This window comes from Tachysurus vachellii, chromosome 5 (assembly GCF_030014155.1).
Source record: "Tachysurus vachellii isolate PV-2020 chromosome 5, HZAU_Pvac_v1, whole genome shotgun sequence".
NCBI classification, from domain to species: Eukaryota; Metazoa; Chordata; class Actinopteri; order Siluriformes; family Bagridae; genus Tachysurus; species Tachysurus vachellii.
In genome coordinates, this window is record NC_083464.1 from 16,330,503 (window position 1) to 16,348,712 (window position 18,210).

The following is an 18,210-nucleotide window of genomic DNA, read 5'->3' on the forward strand; positions in this document are numbered from 1 at the left end:
TGTGTATGACATGATGTAAATCATATGCTATTGCTTTGTGACTAGACAACAACCTAATCTAGCAAGGGTTGATGGGTCTAGGGTTATTATAGTTCATAGCTGTATTGTTTATGTTTGTGATCACATTAAGCAGACTTTAGATTAGATAATTTATGCTAACATTTAGGTCAACATCTTTACAAGCATGGTTATACAAGTAATGCTCTGTGTGTGTGTGTGTGTGTGTGTGTGTGTGTGTGTGTATGTGTGATACGCCTCTCCAGAAGGACCCCAGATCAAAACCATGCACCCCCATCTTCAGTCTCCATCTCTGTTCTTTCTCCGCCCCCTCACTCATTAAAAACTGCAGCTCCGGTGTCTACTTAAATCCCACTTGCCGAAAAATATTAATACATGGGTCAAAAAACCTCTTTCTAGACCATGCCATAACAGTTTATACATCAAAATAAAAATTGCAATCCCCCTTTTACAGATAAAGCTTGAAAGACACAGACACACAGACACACAGACACACCCACACACGTGTGCACACACACATACACACATACACACACAGACACAACCACACACACACACACACACACTTTCTTGCCTGTGACAGGAATCTGACGATGACAGGACTGTGGGACATTGCACATTGCATTGCTTCCATGAGAACAACACATGTGAGAGCACATTGAGATCCAAAGTGCTGTCACAACAGTTAGATCAGGCTAACAGCTTCAGCATGATGGCTAAATAGACTCCTAGTGGATAAGCATGAATGGCAGTCATAAAAAAAAAAAAACATCTTCAAAAATACCCTTGATTTGTTTCAGTAAACTGAAGGAGTCACATAAGTGGGTTTGTCTTGGCCCTGCACTTCTGGAATAAAACAATCATTTGGAAGTAACCGACTATAAGAAATTAGACAAATTACCATGGAAAAGAGTACACAGTTGTTTAAGCAGGTTGCTTCGGGTCATTGTCTTGTAAGAGCAATATTCACTCAGCTGTAATGTATTCAGTGACATCAGAAGAGTTCACATATATAGGATTTCATCCTACTGCATGATTGTATCATAACACAATGAAGATTTTTGTTTGCAGCCAATCGTGCCCATGCCACCATGTTTCACAGCTGAGCAGGTATGCACTTAGCATATTTATTACCACCTTTTTCTTTTTTCATTGCATACCATGATTTAAGTGGTAATTTCGCAGTACGTTTCTAAATAATTTTTGATAATGACCTCTACTTCAGACGACAGGCCTTTTAGGGTCATAAAACATCCTGATTGACAGTGTAAAAGGAAAGCAAGAGTGACCCCTGCTGCAAAAACAGGGATTTTACTCTGTGTTGGAATGTTGGACTTTTCTTCCATTCTTATTTTTTAACAGACATTATGGTACAAGAATTTAAGTTTTCTATTATCCAGTAATTCAATATTTAATAAAATCATTTAAATGGATTATTGTGTATCAATATGACAGTTTGTATTTCAAGGGTGTTTGTGTATGTGGGCATTAGTGTGCTGCCGGTTAATGACACAGAGCGACTTCTGCTATGGTCTGGTTGATGCAATGGGGCCCGACAGGCGTGAAGCAGCTCAAATCAGGCGTGTAGACAGCAACAATTAACCACTTTTAGTCTGTGAATTTACTCCACATTGAGCCTTGAGAAAGAGAGATGCTAACACAGAGCCTTGCTTAGTGCTGCTATCACTATGACTAAGAGTGTCAGTAACTCCTACTGTTTGCCAATGTTCAGGCTAAACCCATCAGAAAAAGTGGAATATGTTGTAGTATGAGGTTTACTCTGCATAAGTACAATGTAATTTAGACTCCACAATTAGTTCTGCTTCTACAGCATCTTAATATTATGATTCATTTTGGTTTCGTTTTTTTTGTGTGTGTAATGAAAAACGCTAAAACAAAGATGTCTGATAATCAAAAAGTTAAAGTTATAGCAGCAAACCTATAAGTAGGTCCATAGACTGCAACCAATAATTTAATCTGAATTATTGATCACTGTCTAATAAAAACAAAGATACAGTAGAGTATAAGGAATGCATCTGAATGACCAAAAGAAACCAGCCACCACATGTGACATGTTTAACCAAAACAAGCTTAAAAAAGTACACAATTTTAACTGCAGTTAACCGCACACAATTGTCAATTGAGCAATTTATCAATTTCTTCAATCAGCAACAATATACAGGGGTGTTACTCAAGCTGCACATGCTCACTAAGATCCTTTGTCTGCCAGAAAAGAACAGTGACAGTGAACTAATAACAGCTTATAACAGAGCATACCATCAAAAGTTTCATTTTGAGGTATGAATGTAATATGTTAAACATTTTGAACCATGCATATTTTAATGCAAATAAAAATAGGTTTTTCAAAACCAAGGTTAGCATGACTGACAATGATATGGTGGTTAACTAGCATTTCAGAGTTCAGAGACAGTGTAGAGACAATTGCAACTTTGACTTATGACTTTATTATACACTTCACAAACAATACAGAAGAGTCAGAGGTGTCAGAGCAAGAGAAGACATTTTGTATTGAATCAATGCCTTAAGAGTTACTCCCAGCCTGGGGGACTATGGATACAGTGCAGGTTATGTAAGCACTAAGCACATGAGTCTTGAACATACAGTGCAGGATATGTAAGCACTAAGCACATGAGTCTTGAACATACAGTGCAGGATATGTAAGCACTAAGCACATGAGTCTTGAACATACAGTGCAGGTTATGTAAGCACTAAGCACATGAGTCTTGAACATACAGTGCAGGATATGTAAGCACTAAGCACATGAGTCTTGAACATACAGTGCAGGTTATGTAAGCACTAAGCACATGAGTCTTGAACATACAGTGCAGGATATGTAAGCACTAAGCACATGAGTCTTGAACATACAGTGCAGGTTATGTAAGCACTAAGCACATGAGTCTTGAACATACAGTGCAGGTTATGTAAGCACTAAGCACATGAGTCTTGAACATACAGTGCAGGTTATGTAAGCACTAAGCACATGAGTCTTGAACATACAGTGCAGGTTATGTAAGCACTAAGCACATGAGTCTTGAACATACAGTGCAGTATTGATAGGTGTTTTTTGCAAATAAAGCTATTTCCCATTTTAATGAGATACCAGCTCCATGTGGTCTTTGAGCACAACAACCTCCTCAACAATACAACATTTGTTAGACTGTATATTTATTATCACACCCTCCAGTGTCACTCATATGAGGATGAGGTTCCTCTCAAGGTTGAGTCTGGTTCCTCTCAAGGTTGAGTCTGGTTCCTCTCGAGGTTTCTTCCTTTATCTTTAGGTCAGTTTTTCCTCATCACAGTCACCTCAGACTTGCTCATTGGGAATAAATACAAACACATTTAAATATATCTCATATTAATCTAGAATTTTGTATTATATTAATCTTTTTATTATTCTCTTATAGAACCTTTTGTTTCATGTTTATGTTCCGTAAAGCTGCTTTGAGACAATGTCAATTGTAAAAAGAGCTATACATATAAATTTGAATTTAATTGAATTTTTATTTGTTGTTATATACTGTATGGATTTTCTTAAACCAAAACAGTGAATTAGGCTATTTAACAGATTATTAAAAAAAATATTCCGCTTATATGAAAAATGCTATTCTTCATGAAAAACAACTGTTAAAACAAATTTTCATTCTTCCAACAAGATCCTAAAATGTCTCGTATTATTAAATATATTGACATAAACATATAATGACTACCTTGTATCCGAGTTGTGCTTGTTAGACTAAATCAAAGGAAAAACTCTAGACCTGGCAACCCTAGTCAGTCTCAGCACCTTCTCTACAAGCACACGACTGAATCGAACACGCACGTGTCACATAATCAATCTCTCAGCAATATATGTATTGTTATCAGCGTATGAAAAAAAAAAAAAACGATTTACTTCCAAGGTTGCAGACAGAGGAACGTGAGTGATGGTTGTACAGAATGAAACGTAGCTCCCTTTTTTTCAGTTCAGAAAGCAAAGTTCACCTGTTTGGAGTCGCTCTCGTTTTGTCCACTAGGTGGCAGTATGTAACTATTTGGTGGTGAAATGGTACAGAAGAAGACGTGTAGTCAAAAGGGGAATATTTTTTATCAACACAAACCACTGGCTTGGGAGTCATGAGCTGCTTGTGGATGGGAAACGTAAGTATGTTCTGAGTGAAATGGAGAGAGGAACAAGTGACTATAACAATGAAAAACATTTTAATTAGATGTCTGAGAACTTGAGCTTGAAGTGAAAGTTGAAATTGACGCTGGAATTATGCGTTAATATTACAGTTTTCAAAAGAGAAGTGAGATTGTGGCAGGTAGGGAAGTTGGAGTAAAAGGTAAACAGATGTTAATCATATCCAGTAATATCCAAGGCATTACTGTATTGTCTTGTCTTCTTTCATTTCTCTTTTAAAGGTTGATCCTTACATGGATGAAACATTTGTCACCCGTGCTTTTGCCACCATGGGAGAGCTGGTGCTCAGTGTAAAGATTGTTCGGAACAAAACAAACAGGTACGTTAGCGAGTTACACACACTGTCCTGGATATAGTATAAAAGAAATGTCCCACTTTTTCGTGCAGTTTTCTCTTTTAATAGTGGAACTTTTTTTTTGTTGTAATGTGTAAATGTACATTGATGTTTGAATTGCAGGGCTTCTGTTGGTTATTGCTTTGTGGAGCTGGCAGATGAAGCTACTGCAGAGAGATGTCTCAGAAAAGTCAATGGGAAACTTCTACCTAGATCCATGCCGGTAATTCACCTGCCTCCTGTTTAGTTCTAGATAATGAAACTATTTATCTAAAGTATGTGAATACTGGTTGTCACAGCCAAGACATGTGCCCTTCCAAAACCTTAAGCATTAATATGGATTATATCCCTCTTTGATGCTGAGAAGAATTACAACTAGATTTTTGGTAACATCGTGCTGGAAATAGGACCCGACCTAGGGTTGGCCTTAGTTCCAGTGTGGAAATCTTCCTGCACACAAAGGCATCCCGCACAATTTTTTGCTGGATCTTTTTTGCTGTGGCAGTTTAGGGAAGGTGCACAGATGGGTGAGATGATCAGGTGTCCACATACTGTTGGTGTAATATATCCAGGACAACAGTACTATTGGTAATGTGTGCAAAACACTCCACAAGGAGCGGCTAGTTAAATAACACAAGCGTTCTAAAATGTCAACAATAATAATTAGCTTAATTGTTCTTTTTGCTCCAGTTGTTAAACATGTACCTCATATGTGCTCCTTCCTCTGGAAGCAGACTGTATGTACAGCATGAATTTTTTTAAATCTCAAGTAATTTATGTTTATGTGCAAATTACAGTTTAATCAAACCTAATTTGTGGCACTTATTCCATATTTCTTGAGATTCTGTTTAGACAGCTTGATGACTTGAACCATGTAAGCCAAAATATGCCTGAGGTTATTAGGTTCTAAGCCTTTGGTCAATATTTGCTAGCAAACAAGTAAAACTTTAATCATGAACAAACATTTGGACAAAAACGTGTGAGAGACAAGAAAACGTCTTTCCTTGTTGCAAGAAAATTGTTTGCTTATGATAATTGGACAGTATATAACAGTCTCCTGCACAAAGGCCTTTATTTTTAATGCCATCAGCAGTGTTCTTTTTTTAATTTTTCATTTCTTGATAATTTCAAAACTTCTTTGTTCTTAACCTTTTTTCCCCAATTAGCTGTACAAACCTAGCCAACCTTTTTTCCCTGTTTATGTATTTTTTTTAATATCTTTAAATGACCCCTATGGGAAAAAATAATTTTGTTTAATGAACATAAATATGCCTTTGGTCAATCTGATCCTAAGCACACAGTATGTCATTAACATGGTTATGTAAAAGTGGTTATCTTTAGGGGTTTTGAAAATACTATCACCAGCAACCCCATCATCTCTTAGATGTGGCTATTTGGAAGTGCAATGCATAAAACCCTTGTCTCCGGTCGTCTTATACATGGCCGTGTCCTAAAAATAGGTCCCATTTGTGTATGACTGAAATTCTTATTTTCTTTCTCAGCCCAGAAGATTTAAGCTAAAAACAGCAACTGCTGTGAAGCAAGGAGACAACAGGTAGACATCAGTTTCTTCTCTATTTATTTACTTGGTCTGTACAAAGTAAATAGTATCTTGAAAGTACAGTGTGTTATTGTCTATAATTTGTACACTGGCTTATAAAAATGAACGTGTCAGCAGTTAAGCAGACTTCTTTTATTTCACAATTTCCTCAAAACAGAATAATATAGTTTTTTGTTTTTCTTTAATGGTCAGTTGTACCTTCCGGAGTGTCTTACTAAGAGAAGCATAATAACCCTTATGCTTCTCTTAGTTATTATGCTTACTGCCGTTGTTGTCTTGTAAGCCAGACACATGGAGAGATTTTTTATTTTTTTTCTAGAGACTTTTCCTAAATACACATGTGCAAAAGACTTTCAGCCTGTGGCAAAATACCAGGCTTAGACTAGTGTTGCATTTGGATACTGGGTAGATTTGCAGACGTGTGGTGTTGATGTTATCGTTGCAGAAACGAGAGCGGGTATTATGATCTCTCCTGCTCTCAGCCATACACATGTAACAACAGCCAGTACGATGATTTCAACAGCTCTCAGTCGTACACATCTTACCACAATCAGTACTATCAGCAATGTCCTAACTACTACTCAAGCTGGGGATATGATCAGAGTGCAGGCCACAGTTCATGCTATCAGGTAGGAACTTCCAGGATCACCTCTACTTAGGTGAATTTATGTAAATACCTGTTAATTTACTCTATAAATAATTCAAATTTATCAGCTATTTGCACAAGCTTAGATATTAATATGTAAATTATATGTTCCAACATTTAAGGCTTCTGAAGACACAAGCGTGGATGAAGCATTTGAAGGTAAGTGCTCTTCATCAGTTGTTTCAAATTACCCATCTCTTTAAATACTGATGATCTATTTTTTCTTCAGACCCCAGTTTAGGCCTGGATGTGGTAGAAGCAAACCGTCAATTTATGAAGGAAAGTGAGGAGCTCTATGATGCCCTGATAGACTGCCATTGGCCTGCTTTTGAATTTCCTGAGTATCCTGTATACTCTCCTGACTCTCCTGAATACCCTCCTGAATACTCGTAGAATGAGTAGAGAGACTGTATCTTCTGGTGTGACAGAAGACTAATGTGGTCCCTTCAGAAGATCCTGAGGTGTGAGAATGAAGCTGTTTTATGCAGTGCCCTCAGACATGGGAGTGAGTTTTAACAATGTATCTGAAACATCAGGATATAACATGGACTGGATGCAATCCACCGAAGCTGTACTGTTTCCTTCTCTTTCAGGTTCTGTTAATTTTTTAATGGACACGTTGTACAACCAAGTCACACTAAATTATTTTAACATATTGAAGTTCTTTTTTTGCTATGAATGAGTCTCCTAACAGAACCAGTTCATTTGAAGTGCAGGGTTTGGATGGGCTAAATAATAATAAACCTCCATGTATTGGTACAGCGTATTTTTGCTCTTCATGTTAAAGGGTATTTAATACTTTAATTGCTCCTTGTCAGATCAGATGATGTGTTCACCCCAAATGTCTTTTGCACTGTTGTCATTATTCTCATTATCTTTTGAGTCTTTGCAGCAGTCCAATTACACACTAACACACACCCTGTTCTCATTAATATAGACCTTGTTTAGAATATTTCTGTACTGTTCTGTTGGTGTTCCTATGGAAAATATGTCAGAAGAATGTTTTTTTTTGTAAAGAATGGACTTACATCATTGTGATGAAGACTGCTCTGTCTGTTTTCTTCTCTTTTTCTGTCTGTTTTCCTCTGCAGTAAATAATCACTTGTTTATTCAGTACAGTTGATTAACCTGCAACAAGATCATTTATCGTTATGATGAGCAGCTGATTAACTGAAGACAGTGGATTGGTGTCTGCAGTGATCATTGATGGCTAGCATGTTTTTCTACCTTTGCGGATACTCTAGCAGAAATCAAACACATCCCCATAATGTCTTTTCCAATTATAACACTCCTATATCTGAACGTGTATATTTTGATACATGTGGACAAGTGTGTGATAAAGGCTTGCTATTAAGATTTTATCAAAGCAAAAGTGAATGAGTTTGAAGTGACGCTACAAAGTGGTCCATGTATTATATAGATAGATATGCTGACATGTTAAATAACACATTTCAAATTTGGGTTTGTAATGTATACATTAATATTGTAAATGGCTTCAATCCAGCATATTTCTGTTGGGGACCCAGCTCTGGGGTATTTATGAAAGATGTGGCTATAATCTACAGAAATACCTTGGAGCAAGATCTTAATACATTCCGGATCCTACCTGGTTACTGAGCTAATATATGAGAATAATTTCTCTAATTCATAGAGGTGAACCAATATGCAGAAACTGTGTGGACATTTTATGTTAGCTGACTTCCACTGGAAAATATTTTTTTCAATTCTGTGAGAAAAGGAATATATTCATTCATTCATTCATTCATCTTCTACCGCTTATCCGAACTACCTCGGGTCACGGGGAGCCTGTGCCTATCTCAGGCGTCATTGGGCATCAAGGCAGGATACACCCTGGACGGAGTGCCAACCCATCGCAGGGCACACACACACACACTCATTCACTCACGCAATCACACACTAGGGACAATTTTCCAGAGATGCCAATCGACCTACCATGCATGTCTTTGGACCGGGGGAGGAAACCGGAGTACCCGGAGAAAACCCCCGAGGCACGGGGAGAACATGCAAACTCCACACACACAAGGTGGAGGCGGGAATCGAACCCCGACCCTGGAGGTGTGAGGCGAACGTGCTAACCACTAAGCCACCGTGCCCCCCCTAAAAGGAATATATAAACCTATTTATTTTTTTCTCTTCAAGGAAGTCTGTTAAAATCTTAGCACATGTAGTAGTCATACTGTTGCTGATCATTTGCAAAGGATATAAAATGCAGCCATCCCGAAAATGTGAATCCATCTCAAAATATTTTGAGACACAACATGAAATTTGATGAAAGTGCTAACAGCACAATTACACAACTATACCAACAAATTCGTCTGGATATTCTGGAGTAATTAATCTTATTTGGCTCTTGTTAGTCAGTTACCGTGCATGCAATGTCTCTCACATTTCTCTGATGTGTGTTATGTTCATAGTGAGCTTGGAAGTACTTTAACTGTCTAAATCCATCCACAATTGAGAGAGATAAAAATGTCCCTTATTCCCGGTACATATTCCAAATAATAGTTTGGTAGGTAAACAACCTGGAGCTAAGCAAATGGCAGTTACCCTGCAGAGATCCTGTTTTATATAATACAACTCAGTCAGGCAACAGAAATATTCAAAATCTGCTTTGCCACTTTCTCCTTAATGTGTAACAGATATTTGAGTGGTTTTGTATCTTAAATCTTAGTAATTGTGCTGTTATGACTCAAACCACATTCTTCTACAGTGTATTCATGCCTTTAGACTTAAATGAAACATTTCTGCCATTTTCTATTGCTCATTTGTTGACTGGTCAATTTAAGCATCTTGATTGAATGTTGCCAGCGATAAAAACTAATTTTAAGATTAGTTACTTAAATTAATTGCATGTAGCATAGTTTAAATAATTTAGTTTAAGGTTTTTAGGTTTTAGACAATTATTTACCTATAACGCTGGCACAAAGTCAGAGTACACAAAAAACCCTCCAGTTTGACAAAGTTCAATAAAATCTATAGGCTCCACCCCAATTCTGTAAGAAAAAAAGGAAAAAAAGGTCAGAGCCCTTATATATAGGTTGTGTATACACCAATCTACATATATTGGCCTTTAAAAATTACTGTGCAATCTGATCATTAAATTAACATATATTCCACCAACAGTTTTTTCTATTATTTAGTTTGATGTTTGGTCTGGGTGTGTATAAAACTGAGCATCCAGTTTTAAGATTAAAGAATATGCTATATTAAATATATTATAACAATAAATATACAAACTTTTATAACTGTAACCTGTAAACAAAGTACTGTTGAGTGGGACCTTAAATAACCACAAACTCAACTCGGCTGGTGTGTGTGTGTGTGTGTGTGTGTGTGTGTGTGTGTGTGTGTGTGTGTGTGTGTGTGTGTGTGTGTGTTTTACTATCAGTATACAGACAAAAGCTCACAATGAAAATAGTATGTTTCATTATTTAAAAACCGGTTGAAAATGCATTTCTATTCCCTGGTTTTTATTTAATTCTGATTTATTGCTTTTATTATTTTATTATCTGTATATTCTGATGTACAGCACTTTCAGCTGTCTGTTTTAAACGTGCTTTATAAATAGAATTATTATAATTATGATTATGATTATTATTATTATTATTATTATTATTAAAACAGAATATAAATTTAAAACTTATCTCTTCAGAGTCGACTCAAAAGTGGTAACACAGAGTGACACCACAAAATAAAATAAACCACTTAAAAACAAACAAATCATTAACGGCTTATCGTGTACTTTAGAAACTTTAGCTAGATATAAATGGACTACATTGGGTCAGACCTCCAAGAGTAGGCTACACGGTAATCTTTGTATCTATGAGTAGTCATGTGAGTGAATCATATGAAGGTCATGGGACACACACACAATGCAGTAAAAGTCCCCCGGGTCAGATTAGTTACACGAGCTGAAAGGATGGAAGACATCCAACCTGCTTAAAAAATATATTCAAATATATATATATATATATTAATATTATATATATTTATATAAAAATTTATTCTAAAATTCGATAAATATTTCAATAAATATATCTTAATTACAGAATTACAGGTCACGGGTTGTAAAATATTATTTACACGTCGACTACAGCTCTTCCTGAAATGTCCTTCTAATATATGTCTAATATACAGTAATTACGCATGTAAGTAAATTAACAAACAAACAAACAAACAAACAAAGAAGTAAAAAAGAAAGAAGAAAACACAAAGGTCTTTTGTGTGCTTTGCTACAGGAAGCACCCCCACCCCTTCCGGTTTGAAACACACGTTGGATTAATTGGGAGCGGCTTGATGCGCGCGCGGGCTGCTGGGTCTCCACGGCAACATCGAGAAACGACAGAAAATTGTGCTACATCGACGCACCGTAAGTACAACGTTCATAATCAGTGGCTTTATTAAACCGTTAAAACGTTAAGATGTTAACATCTCGCATTAACGTACCACTGCTGTATTTTCGGTAGAAGAGTCCAGAAATTTGTGCCAGCCGGTAGTATGAACCGTATGTAAACATTAGTCTGTACCACATGAGCGCTATGTGTACAGTTAGTCTCATCAACACTCATATAAGCATCCAAACCTTAGATTTTAACTAGAAATAACACTTGAAAAAATATCAAACAATACAGACAAACCATTTGCATTTCCATTTGCTGCTGTTTTTGTTGACTGCTAACAAACAAAACACAAGAGTGTGAACTGCGTATCTGACAGGTTTGAGGGGAAAAACAGCCGTTTCGTAGCTCACATCAACTCTATAAGGATCCGGTGTTTGAATAAGTAATATTGACTAAGTAATATTGTTTGAATACGATATTTACAACAAATGACAAAGCCTTGAACCATTGACGCACATAAACCACAATTTAAATGGCATTGAGTAGACTAGTGGTAATGTTATTTAATGTCCCTACTGAAACCCCGTGTGAAGGTTACAGTTCCGCCCTTACTGCTGTGTCCCAAAGCTTCACTAAACCAGAACTACATTAGGAGGAAGACTGAAAGGTCTGCTGTGAGAATATGAGCACCAGAATCTTCATTACCCAGGATTCCTTTAATTAAACGGCAGGTTCAACAGAAAGTATCTGAGGCTAATGCTGTTAATAAGCAGCTACAGTTGAAGCATCATAAAAAATGCAAGTCATCACACGCCTTTCCCGAAGCACATTGTCCCATAATTTCAGTATTGTTTAACTCTTCTACACCCTGTATACAATAATAAACATATATTAATATATAGTAGTGATAAATAATCTGACTATCCGATGTCACCAAGAAGAGGATGGGTTCTCATTTTACTCTGGTTCCTCATAAGACATAACCCCAAAAAAAAAACATTTTTCAATAAAAGTGAGATGTACACAGAATGCAAGCATGTCTGTCATTATGTACAAGGGAACAACTGACATCCCTTTTGTTAGTAGGGAATAATTAGAATAAGAATCAGAATCAGGTTTATTGGCCAAGTGTGTTGACGGACACAAGGAATTTGGTTACAGCTGTTTGTGACTCTCAAAAGTACAAACATAAATAACATTATACTATACAAGATAATACAGACTATACAGAACAATGCAGATGTGATACAATAGACATTGTGAGTATTAAATATGAATACAGAATATATGACTGATCAGTTATGTATATAAAGTGTGGGAAGTGCATGGCAAATAACAATATTGTGCAATATTATGCTTTTTGTACAATATATAGCATCAGCAGTGTGTGTAATATATACAGATGATGTGATGACTGACAGTCCTGATAATGCAGTACTTATAGATATGAAGTAGTGAATATAATTATGGTGAGTTGTTAATCAGGGTGATAAGGGGCCTGGGGAAAGAAACTGTTCCTGTGTCTGGCAGTTTTGGTAAACAAAGCTCTGTAGCGCCTGCCAGAAGGGAGGAGCTGAAAGAGGTTGTGTCCAGGGTGTGAAGGGTCAGTAGCGATTTTTCCTGCCCGGTTTCTGGTTCTTGTGTTGTTCAAGTCCTGGGGAGTGGGCAGGGGGGCACCAATTATCTTTTCAGCTGTTCTGACTGTGCGCTGCAGTCTGTTTCTGTTGTTGGATATTGTGAGGGGGAGTAGTGTTAAGGGGTCTTTCCTAAAGTCCACTATCATCTCCAAAGTTTTGAGGGTGTTTAGCTCTAGACTGTTCTGACTGCAGCATAGCACCAGCCGCTTCACCTCTTGCCGGTATGCAGACTCATCGCCATCTTGGATGAGACCGATGAGCGTAGTATCATCTGCAAATTTCAGGAGTTTTACAGTTTGGTCACTTGAAGTGCAGTCATTAGTGTGGAGGGAGAATAGAAGTGGGGAGAGGACACATCCCTGCGGAGCGCCAGTGCTGATTGTTCGAATGCTGGAGGTGACACCTCCCAGTCTCACCTGTTTCCTGCCTGTCATTATTAATAATAATAATAATAATAATTCTTTTCTGCAGACCTTTGTGTTCTGTCTCCACCATGTCGTCCGGAAAGATGGGGATGTATCGCTCGCAACCGCGAGACTTCAGCAACCTATTTCAAACATGCAGCTCAAATATTCAGAAAATAACACACAACAGTAAGTTTCCTATCTAGCAACATTTGTGCCACAGACAGTATTTCTACAAAAGGCAGCTCTTGTTTTTAATGCCTTTCAATTTTCTGATAATTATAACTATTAATCATCCACATGAAGCATTAAGCAATAGACTTACCAATAAACTATAATTCAGTCTCTGACCAGAATTAAATTACCCTGATTTTCATCACTTCTTTTACACAGCATGAAAAATCGATTCAATACTTGATTTTTTTTTTAAATTTTATCTTGATTGTAGTTCATTAGTTTTTGTGCATTTTCCTCCGTCTTTTGTGTTTAGCTGGCCAAATCAAATCCATGCTGTTCCAGCTCGGAAGCAGACCAGACACTCCTGAAATCCAGGACAGACTGTGAGCCATGACTGTTATTGTTTCTAATACATTCATCTAGCTTTCTTTTTTTAATGCCCTTCTGAATCCTTGATCATACTCCTAGACTTAATATCATGCACAGAACAATGTTATAAAAGCATTTCTTTCAAAAGATAAAAACAAGAAGGACAGTGAGACTTTTCAAATATTATATTTATCTATTGACTCTGTGAAGTTAATAAATTATTACTTAATTCTCTATTATCAGGGTGTTTGGGCTAATTTAGTTATCATACTTTTGTGGTTTCTGATATTATTTTTGCAAGTTTTTTTTTAGCCTTTGTAACAGTATTGTGACAGATCTTTGCGGTTCTCAGGCAGCAGATGCAGCATTACACAAATCAGCTAGCCAAAGAGACCAACAAGCACCTGAAAGAACTGGGCTCTCTACCTCAGTCTCCTTCAGAACAGGTGAGGACATTCCCTCACCAGAAAGTTGCATTCCACCCAAGAGCTGTTAAACACATTTAGGTTCTTCACACAGCGCCAGCAGAGGATCCAGAAAGATCGGCTGATGAATGATTTCTCAGCAGCCCTCAACAACTTCCAGGTGGTGCAACGTCGAGCAGCTGAGAGGGAGCGAGAGTCCATGGCCAGGGCTCGAGCTGGCTCACGCCTCCTGGTATGATACAGTGGAACAAACAAACCATGTTCTGTCTTTTAGAGTCATAGAATTTTAGCAAAATGCTTTTTTTCTCTAGATAAAGGGCCTCTGGCAAAATGTGCACACTTTTATGTAAAATGTAATTATCAACCTATAAATCTAACGTTTATCTCAATATTTTCTGTCTCTAATTTTGTAGGCTGAAGAAAGCAACCAAGATGAGCAACTTGTGACATTTGAAAAGTAGGTGAACTTATAATTTGGCTGAAGTGAACCAGTCACATACCAAATTGATGTTGCATAATAAGCGAGTTACTCCATTAGTAATTAAAGCAAACTATGCAAGGTGTTTAATGGATGGAGAGCCACATGCAATCTCTGGATTTCACTAGCAAGTGTTGTGTTCTGAGCTTGTAGGAGTGAAGACTCTGGGCTGTTCCAGAGTCAGGTTGAAGAAGAGCCCATCACAGAAGAGGACCTAGAGTTGATCAAGGAGAGGGAAACCAACATCCGACAACTGGAGGTGACATTTGGGATTATAGACCCTCAGAGTGCAAAACAGTGTTCAGTTGTTTTTTTTTTTGTTTTTTTTTTGCCAGATATTTTATTTTATTTTGGTCTTAGCTTGCAGCCTGCTGATCTGTTTTTATTTTTTATTTGCAGATCAGTAGATGGTCTTTAATGTTCTCAAAGATGAGACCTCAGTAAGTTGTAATAATATTTAGATTCTGCAGACAAAGGAATAGTGACCATTTTTATTCATGCAACACTGATGCAGCAAATAAAAAAGGATACAACTTTAACTTTATGGATTCTACCTTAATTTTCTCTGTTTTCTCTGACATTTGTCCTCTATTCTGTTTTTCTCCTTTATTTGCACGTCACCTTTATTTCCCTTGCTTGGTTCTGGCTTGGGGAAAGTGGAGTGAATCAGAGAGGAATATGCATCATGTCTTTAACTAGCGCCATAGTCACAGTTCAACTCATAGCATTATGATTAGCCTTGAAATACATTTAAAAAAGCAATGAATATACTTGTACCTTGTTAAATCTTATTTTTTTTAATAGTGAAATAAACACTGAGGTAACAACAATAGATGCAAAAAAAATGCAAAAAGTGTTAAGTGAATAATAATGTCTCAAATACTCAATTTTTTATTCAGTACCTGAATATTTTGCTACTCACTGAGGCCAAATATTTATTTATTTAGGACTTATTTTATTTAAGTCCTAAAATTGACTTTATACATTTCAGGTCCCCAGGATCAACTGTATTTTACTCGATTTATTATAAATGTCATTGAATTTCTCAATGATGATATCTTGAGTGTTTTGAGACAGAAATAGAAATGTTATTACAGTAAATTTGTTATTGCAGGCAGATATTATGGACGTGAACCAGATTTTCAAAGATTTGGCAGTTATGATTCATGACCAAGGCGATATAATAGGTGGGTATATGTGTCGGTCATGTGACATGCCTTCTTGTGTTTTAATCAGTCTGCACTGTTCTGTTGTTCATGTTTGTGGTCATGTCACACACAGATAGCATAGAGGCTAATGTGGAGAGTGCTGAGGTTCATGTAGAGCGCGGGACTGAGCAACTGCAACATGCCACCTACTACCAGGTACAGCAATGTTGTTTTAACATTAGCTTAACCTTAATTTATTGTAATACAGTGTCCATAATCAGTGGATTGTCTGTCTCTTTTGTCCTTTTTGTCTTTTTCAGAGAAAATCACGCAAGAGGATGTGCATTCTGGCTTTAGTGCTGTCCTTAGTGGTGACTGTCTTCGCCATTATTATTTGGCGAGCTGCGAAGTAAGGTGACATTACATATTTGAATTTTGTGCACTTTAAAATATCCAGTGGTGACTGGCTGCTGAGTGTTTGGTTTGTGTCTGGAAATGAACTGCAAATAAATTGCTTTTAATATATAGAATATTCAAATGTAAACTAAATATTGACAGCATCCTGCATGTCCAGTATTGCTTTCTTTTTAGAGCAAGTTGAGTCTTGTGCATTTTCCAAGTATTATGCAAAATAGAAAGGAGGTGACAGTTCAATGATGATGGATTTGGAGAGCAAACATGAATTTGTTTTATTTGATAAAATTAGGAATGTAGGATTTATAGAACATGAGCCATTTTATTACTTTATCCTTTGGAATAGGTGGTTTTGTTACTTGATTGTAAGTAACAACTATGTTTATTTAAATGATAAAATTCTGCAGAGATGCAGAGAAAAGTTTAGAGGGAAAAAAAATTAATGTTCAGTTCATACTTTTCATTAAACATTATAATTTCTTAATCATTTGTTAATATTTATCAAAAAAAGGTAATAATCACCTATATTAACAACATGGCAGGGTTTTAAGCATTATAACACGGTAAATATGGCTTATTGTTTAAAAAAAAATCACTATTCTGATCACTATTGTCACTATTCTCCATTTATGTTTGGTCTCATTAAATAGTAGTGTTTATACATAAAAAATAAATAACCGTCATCATTTGCCCAATGTAGATGTACAAAGTACCAAATTAAAGCTAACAGTCTGTTTTTCCACATCATTCATGGTTTTATTTCAAATCCATTGTGCTGCGGTACAGAAATAACAACAAATCTGTGTCATTGTCCTGATGTAAATTGCCCCAATTAAGGTGTAGCATTGTAGTGTTAGTTACTAATATTCTCTTTTGTCTCTGAAAGCATACTGTAAATTTCAAAAGTGTCTCAGTGATTTTTTTGTATAATAATGTTATTGTTGTCTTAAAGAAAATGTAACATTGGTGGTACAAAATATGTCATTGGTGGCCACCATTTAAATGATGAAGCTACTGAGGGGCGTTCTATCAAATGATATTGGTAATATATTTATGTATATTTGTGTGCATGTGTGTTAATGAGTGTGTCTGTCATCTTTTTTTTAATATTATTCAGAACATCCACTCATTAAGCTCAGTAACTGAAATTATTAACTCTTCCATGATCTGTTGAGATTTGGTTCAGCCTGATGAGAAGATGTGTTTTTTTAATGTAAAATCCGATCTTTTGACAATAACAACGTCAAACAATTTTATTATTGTAACAATTTTGATTAAGTACCATTATGTCATAGGATCTTGTAACATGCGCACACAAACACTATTTTGGTGAACACACGTTCATATTTAGTCAATTATAATCACAGTTAGGTTGTAAGTGCAGCTTCTTTTAAAATTCTTTAACATTATCTGTATTTGAAATCTACCACTACCATCATTTTTTTTCTTTATAAAAATGATTGGTGTGGATGGTTATTGCAGTAAACCTTCAGTACCAAAAACTACTCCAAGCTTTCTTTTTGGTTCACTTCATGAGGGTGTCTCACTGTACACCTGTCTTTCTGTATATAATAAATAAATGAGAATGTCCATCAAGTTGTTTGGTCTTTTGTACTTCTGCAGACTCTGGTCTACTTGAAATCATTGCGCTACATGGATTTTTGTAGGATTTGTGCCATGTGCATTAAATTTTTGAGTGCAGACATGGATTAATTGATTCTGCTGATGTGGAATCAGGCACGTTTTACTCACTCACTCAGTCACTTTAACGAAGTGCTTTATCCTGATCAGGGTCATGGTCAAATTGGAGTCTATCCCATGAATTCTAGGTGTGAGTTGGGAATACAATCTGAATGGAATGGCAAGCGAAACTCCACACAGACTTGGAATAAAATAGAATATATTTATTGTCATTCTACGGCTGTATAATGAAATTAAGGAGAGAGCAAAGCCGCTGTGTGCATGCATCAGCAGTTACACCACCTTGCAGGTAAGGGAGGTGATGGCCTGTTTATTTTACTATTGTAAATGGAG

General features: G+C 36.5%; 2 protein-coding genes and 1 long non-coding RNA gene across 5 annotated transcripts; 2 read left to right on the top strand and 1 right to left on the bottom strand.

Moving 5' to 3' along the window:
* Positions 1 to 2,448: 2,448 nt before the first annotated feature.
* On the bottom strand, positions 2,449 to 10,590 carry LOC132845774 (uncharacterized). Of its 2 annotated transcripts, XR_009648447.1 has the most exons (4): positions 10,572 to 10,590; positions 9,693 to 9,777; positions 7,792 to 7,891; positions 2,449 to 3,351 (listed from the first exon to the last, which is right to left on the bottom strand). It is a non-coding gene; the product is annotated as an uncharacterized LOC132845774 (long non-coding RNA). The 2 variants fall into 2 exon arrangements; XR_009648446.1 differs by lacking the exon at positions 10,572 to 10,590 and having other exon boundaries at positions 2,450 to 3,351; positions 9,693 to 10,565.
* LOC132845773 (tRNA selenocysteine 1-associated protein 1-like) lies at positions 4,037 to 7,807 on the top strand. Of its 2 annotated transcripts, none has more exons than XM_060870028.1 (7): positions 4,037 to 4,179; positions 4,444 to 4,541; positions 4,680 to 4,779; positions 6,059 to 6,111; positions 6,563 to 6,746; positions 6,886 to 6,922; positions 6,993 to 7,807. In XM_060870028.1, exons 1-7 carry the CDS (start codon positions 4,156 to 4,158, stop codon positions 7,154 to 7,156), a joined length of 660 nt encoding a protein of 219 aa, XP_060726011.1. In that variant the 5' UTR covers positions 4,037 to 4,155; the 3' UTR covers positions 7,157 to 7,807. The 2 variants fall into 2 exon arrangements, with proteins under 2 accessions (XP_060726011.1, XP_060726012.1); XM_060870029.1 differs by lacking the exon at positions 4,037 to 4,179 and adding an exon at positions 4,194 to 4,343.
* Positions 10,591 to 11,012: 422 nt separating the features above from the next.
* Positions 11,013 to 17,772, top strand: stx12l (syntaxin 12, like). Its single transcript, XM_060870031.1, has 10 exons — positions 11,013 to 11,153; positions 13,233 to 13,354; positions 13,656 to 13,725; positions 14,064 to 14,157; positions 14,231 to 14,368; positions 14,550 to 14,593; positions 14,768 to 14,873; positions 15,729 to 15,801; positions 15,896 to 15,978; positions 16,083 to 17,772. The coding sequence occupies exons 2-10, from the start codon at positions 13,255 to 13,257 to the stop codon at positions 16,173 to 16,175; spliced, it is 801 nt and encodes a 266-aa protein (XP_060726014.1). The 5' UTR covers positions 11,013 to 11,153; positions 13,233 to 13,254; the 3' UTR covers positions 16,176 to 17,772.
* The last annotated feature ends 438 nt before the right edge of the window (positions 17,773 to 18,210 follow it).

Excerpts from the sequence above, each read along its gene's own strand:
- LOC132845773 (XM_060870028.1), top strand. The coding sequence starts at position 4,156 with ATGAGCTGCTTGTGGATGGGAAAC. Across the intron at positions 4,180-4,443 it reads GCTGCTTGTGGATGGGAAAC|GTTGATCCTTACATGGATGA; the intron begins GTAAGTATGTTC and ends TCTCTTTTAAAG. Across the intron at positions 6,923-6,992 it reads CGTGGATGAAGCATTTGAAG|ACCCCAGTTTAGGCCTGGAT; the intron begins GTAAGTGCTCTT and ends TTTTTTCTTCAG.
- stx12l (XM_060870031.1), top strand. The coding sequence starts at position 13,255 with ATGTCGTCCGGAAAGATGGGGATGTATCGCTCGCAACCGCGAGACTTC. Across the intron at positions 13,726-14,063 it reads CCTGAAATCCAGGACAGACT|GCAGCAGATGCAGCATTACA; the intron begins GTGAGCCATGAC and ends TGCGGTTCTCAG. Across the intron at positions 14,594-14,767 it reads CAACTTGTGACATTTGAAAA|GAGTGAAGACTCTGGGCTGT; the intron begins GTAGGTGAACTT and ends CTGAGCTTGTAG.